A 5859-nucleotide genomic window follows, 5' to 3' on the forward strand; every position below is an offset into this window, starting at 1 on the left:
GTGTGTGTGTGTGGGTGGGGGGGGGGAGTAAATAAATTAAATAATTAAAAAGACAAAAATGCATCTATAAAGGAAAAGAAAAAATATATAATTTTTTATAAACAGTACAATTAAATTATGTGCTTAAAAATAGAATTTGTTGGAACTAAGCTGAAAAAATAAATTAGAAAGTCAAATAAATTATAAAACATGGGGTAAAGTTCCCCTTTTTTTAGAATTAATTAGTGCATTTTAAGCGTATTAACTAACGCCAAACTAACATCCAGCTCCACCAGAAGTCACAACCTTAATAAACATTTGTGTGAGTCCATCTGTGTGTGATTTAATCTCAGTATAAACCCAGCTGTTCTGTGAAGGCTTCAGGGGTTTGTTACAGAACATTAGTGATTAAACAGAATCATGAAGACCAAGGCTTATAAAACAATATCCGAAGCTGTGAACGTCTCACAGAGCCTTTTTTTAACCCATCACCTCAAAATGGAAAGACTGAAAACCTAATAAGACATCCACCTAAGCTGACAGGCCGGGCAAGGGGAGCGCTAACATTTATCCAAGAAGCACACGGTAACTCTGCAGGAGCTGAGCCACAGCTAAGGTGGGACAATCTGTCCACAGGGCAACTATTGGTCGTGCTCCATAAATCTGGCTGTTATGGAAGAGAGGGAAAAAGGAAGCCAATGTTGAACGAACGCCTTAAGAAGTCCCGTCTGCAGTTTGCTACAAGCAGCAAACATGTGGAAGAAGGTGCTGCGCTCAGATAAGAGCAAAATGTACTTTTTGGCCTAAATATAAAAACTATGTGTGGTTTTATGGTAACAACCTAAATCAATGGTGTCCAATCTCGGTCCTAAAAGGCCACCATCCTGCATGTTTTACTTGTTTCTCTGCTCCAACACAACTGATTTGAATCAATGGGTGATTAACAGGCTTCTGCAGAACATTAAGAGGTGATTAAACCACTGAATCAGGTGTGTTGGAGCAGAGAAACAAGGAAAACCTGCAGGATGGTGGCCCTCGAGGACCAGGACGGGACACCACCAGACACCAACGTAACTCCGATCTCAAAGATTTAATGGCAGTTCATGCTAATGCTATTATTTACACCTTTACATCACCGTCAGTTTCACATTACACAATTATCCTGACAGAGACATAGCTTTTCAATGAACCACTAATTTTAGACTCTGGAGTTGTTTTGAGACGACAGCGATCCACTTTAGCTCCTCTCAACCCTGTCAACATTAAACTCTTATTTCTCTGAGGTCGATCCACAACAGATAAGATATCAGTCGGTCATCACTTTTCCAAACAAACCCACACTTCAAAATGGCCGGAACACCCACTTAAACTTAAACTTCTCTGCTGCTGACTGAGCTTAATTACGCTACAACTCGGTTACTGATGCGCTGCATGAACAGACCGGCAAGATCCCACGGCAGACTGAGTGCGAAACAACAAAACAACTCGAATCGGCGACGCCTGCACTTTTCCTGAAGTCACAAGTGTGTGAGAGTCAGCGCTTCACCGCGGGAGGAGCGTTTTGATCAGCGTTCGTGACCAGCCACAATACTGCTCATTGCTAGCAGAAAGAAGAACAGAAAGCGCTTAATGAGTTCTACATGTGACATGCGGATGGATCTTTGGATTTAAAATCAATCCCATGACATACAGTAAGGGCAAAGGTGAGCATGCTCCTCTCAGAGCCGACTCAGCTGCCATCTTGGTTTGTGATCTGCCTACCTGGCAGAAACAAATCTATTTTTGTTTTTTTGGGTTGGAATTTACCCAGAATGCCAGCTGTCATCTAGTTGTTCACTTCCTGTTTGAGGTTTTTTTTTGCTTCAAAAACAACTGCTGGGTTTTCCTGAAGGTGCAACAAACAAAATCAAACTAGTTCGACTAATCAGCACATTTTTTCCCCCTTTTTCCCCCCCTACCAGCAAAATGTGTAAATGCTTAGGACAATATAATTTTCTGCAGTAACAAACTCAATCTTTGAGGTGAGTAAAAGTTTATTACTAGTTCATGGTTTCTGCAGAAGTCAGCCAATCAAATTTATTGCTTTTTAATGGCAATTCAACACCAACTTTTATCGTTTTGAATGCCATCGACGGTGAATGCATTGACTAGTACACCTTTTTGCCTTTGTTTTGTTTTACAAAAGGAGATAAAAATCACATGTCTTTTGTTCTTAAGCTTCTTTTTCCAGTCCTAACTGAAGCGAACATCGGGGAACCAAATGAGGCATGGACGGTGTTCAGCAGTACTAGCAATAATTTAATAATTTAAAACATAAAAAAATCCCAAGAAGTGACAGAAGAAACTTTATTTAGGGCAGCCATTTTGGGACCAGAAAGCTGCAGGTTTGATTCCTCCTCCATGCCCAAATGTCACTGTGTCCTTGAGCAAGACACCTAATCTCCAACAGCTCCCCGGGTGTTTAAAAAGCTCCACCTGTGTGTGTCCCACATGTGTGACGGGTCAAATGCAGAGAACAGATTCACATCAGCGTTTTCCCTCTGACAACACTGGTTGCGGAGCAGAACTCTGCTGTGTTGGCATGGGGCTCTAACAATAACTCTGTGACAGATGTCTCCCTCACATCGGTTTCAAAACTCGGTGAATTAGCTCAGTTTGGTGAGTTGACTCATTTTTTAAAACCATATTTGAGTTTCAAAAGGACGACGCAGCTTACAGACCTTCGGGGTGAAGTATCGGTAGAGACACGCTCCCCCCACGATGAGCCCACTGAGGATGAAGGCGATGCCGAGCAGCGTGAGCAGACAGCGACCTGTGGAGCCCTCGGAGCCCACAGGAGCAGAGGCCACCTCGGGATCCTGGAGACACACAAACACACACAAAGTTTGTATTTCTACCCTTATTTGGACTGGCTCTGTGGTCAGTGTTGCGTTCTTGTAATCATGAGGTTGCAGGTTCGAGCCCAGGCAGGAAGGGAATCCGGTGTAAAAGCAATTGCCAAATCTGTCGTGCGAGTTTGTGTGGCAACCCCTGAAGAGAGCAGCCGAAAGAACTTACTTACATTTGTACTGTGCATTGTCTTCCATTCATTTCTGTGGCCTGTACCCTAAACCTAACTATTCCCAGTACATACCTAAACTTAACCTTAGCCATAAACCTAACCCCTAATCCAAAAATGAGGTTTGGCTTTGGTCCCCATAAGGACTATGGGTCCTGACGAGGTAGGTGTGTATACCAGAAAAAGGTCCTAAAAAGACAATAAAACACATGCAAAGACAAAACTGCAACATGCATGCCAGGTGTATAATATGAAATTACATGCAGGTTTAATTTTAAGCCCCTCTCTTTGTCCTCTGCAGAACAGCTGTTAAGAAGATGGGCGGTCCCACCGAATCCGACTCCAAGCGTTTCACAAAACTACATCTCTCCGTATAAAACACAGCAATATGCGGGGTTACAGCAAACCATTCTGGTGATTCTGGCACCTCTTTGCCGAGCGCCTTCTGCGCCAGAGCCGAGTTAAACGCAATCTTCACCATGGTGCCGGTCCGGAAACGTCAGCTGGCGGGAAGGAGGGGATTTCTGAAGCGCACAGGAGCCGCAGCTGGTCGGAGAAGGACCGCTGCAGGTTTCGAGTCGGTTCTCTCTCCGCAGCTCAGCCGTGTGACGCACTTTGCAACCTCGGCTTCATCTACCGCTTCCGGTGCCTGAGGGGATTACGACAGCAGGCACCCAAGAAGGCAAATAATATGTTTAAAACTTCAGCTACCTATAATATGCACAACTATTAATATTTGACCTTATTTGGACGACTTATAGTAATAAACTAACGCTGACAAAACAAGCCAGTTATTGTTTCTAGTTGTTTCTCTTTAATGTTCATTTTAGCAGCTTTGGCGCCCTCTAGTGGCTGTGGGCATAAACAACATAATAATCCCTAAAAATTAAATTGTATGGCAACAGGAAATTTTCTTTGAGTTCTATTAAAAGACAAAAACGATCAGTATTACACGGGTAACGTAATAAATAATATGTTTTAAGTATATCATATTGCTTATTCACTATACCTGTGAAAGACTGAGCCCACCCCTCTGTTTCCACTGACTGTCGTCACCTTGATAAAAGCAGGAGTTTAGTCAGTTTGCTGCTCTGGAGCACACAGGTGTGTGTTAGCACAATGCCAAGGATGAAAGACATCAGTATTGACCTTAGAGAAGCAACTGTTGCTGCCCTTCAATCTGGGAAGGGTCAAAGGTCATTTCCAAACTATTTGGTGTCCATCATTCTGTTGAGGTCACATTTATTCATAGACGTAAAACATTTAAAGCAGCTGCCAATCTTCTCGAGAAGGGACCTCCCAACGAATTCACTCCAAGTTCAGACAAAATTCAGAGAAAGTACAAAAACCCCATGAGCTCTATCTCAGGCTCTACAGGCCTCAGGTATCAGGTTAAAGGTTAAAGTTTTACACAGTATAATTAGGGAAAATAAACTGAACAAGTGTTACTTTTTTGGAAGGCTTGTCAGAAGAAAGCCTCTTCTCTCTAAAAAGAACATGGCAGCATGATTCAGGTTGCATCTAAATTACCCGTGAACTTCTGGAACAATGTTCTTTGGTCAGCTGAGACCAGAGTATAGTATATGCTTACCCATAATGCACAGCAGCATGTTTGTCTAAAGTCAAACACAGCATATCGGCACAAACACCTCATATCAACTATCAGCACGGTGGTGGAGGGGTGAGGATTTGGGCTTGTTTTACAGCCACATGACCTGAACGCCATGCAGTCCTCGAGTCGACCATGAACTCCTCTGTCGACCGAAGGACTGAAGACAAATGTGAGGACATCTGTCTGAGAGCTGAAGGACCAAACTGGGTCGTGATGCAACAAAACAAAGATCCCAAACACAGCAGCTGATCTACAAGAGAACGACTAAAAAAGAGAAGAATCGAGGTGCTGCAGTGCCTCAAAGTCCAGAACCTCAACCTGACCTGAAATGCTGTTGTAGGACCTCAGCTGAGCAGAAACAAAGTCAGTAAACCTCAATGTAGGTTGTAAAGAAAAGTGGCCCAATATTCCTCCATATGAGAAACACATAGAGCCATACAGAAAACAAGTACTTCAAGTTATTCCTGCTAAAGGTTGTTCTACAAGCTGTTGAATCAGGAGGTGGACTTTCTTCACACGGCTTTTCCATTTTGGCTCCATTTTTGTTTTATAAATAATGACACAATGTGTTTTTGTACACTTGAGGTTAGATTTGAATCATTTTAGAACCTGGTAAAAACCAGATCATTCTCATTATGTCCTGATATGTAGAGCCCTAGAATTTGAAGCAGAGTGGACTTTCTTTTTCCTATGACTGTATTTCCTCTTGGATGCTGTTTCTGCCTGCCAGTAAAGTCTGCCCACTCCCACTGACACACAGCACACAGTCTTCACTGTATCGTGCAGAAACACATCCAAAAGCCAAGGTTATACACAGCATGTCTGACACATATCCTCAGACGTCTTTCTGTTTCAGGCCTGTGGTGGTCCTCTCTGCTTCCTCTGATTTTACTCTGCTCAGTTAAGGTTGTACATGTGAGTAAATAAACACTGTAACTGCTGCAGCGGCGCTCCTGACTCCGAGCAAACCAGTGCGACCGTAACACATGGGGGAAACACACACACATGAGCACGCAAACACACTCCCGCACACGCGCGCTCTGCGACATTTCCTCTGTTAAACAGACAGATTGGACCGGTAATCACCACTGAAAGGTACATAAACAGAGCAGCTGATTTCTGTACCTAACTCCCCCTCTGCACGCCCCCTCAACACTGACTCTGCCTGAAAACCCTAAGTGGTCCTGAAGGATTGTTTATGGGCTCGTCT

General features: G+C 43.4%; 1 protein-coding gene across 1 annotated transcript in view; it reads right to left on the bottom strand.

Moving 5' to 3' along the window:
• LOC108237990 (integral membrane protein 2A) overlaps window positions 1–3808 on the bottom strand; it is a 12843-nt gene extending 9035 nt beyond the window's left edge. Inside the window, exons 1-2 of the mRNA XM_017419764.3 lie at window positions 3438–3808; window positions 2700–2837 (exon numbers count right to left, since the gene is read on the bottom strand). Coding sequence (XP_017275253.1) covers window positions 2700–2837; window positions 3438–3518 — 219 coding nt within the window. The 5' untranslated portion in view covers window positions 3519–3808. The remainder of the gene's footprint in view (window positions 1–2699; window positions 2838–3437) is intronic.
• Window positions 3809–5859: the final 2051 nt, after the last annotated feature.

Source organism: Kryptolebias marmoratus, linkage group LG9, assembly GCF_001649575.2.
Source record: "Kryptolebias marmoratus isolate JLee-2015 linkage group LG9, ASM164957v2, whole genome shotgun sequence".
Classification (NCBI taxonomy): Eukaryota; Metazoa; Chordata; class Actinopteri; order Cyprinodontiformes; family Rivulidae; genus Kryptolebias; species Kryptolebias marmoratus.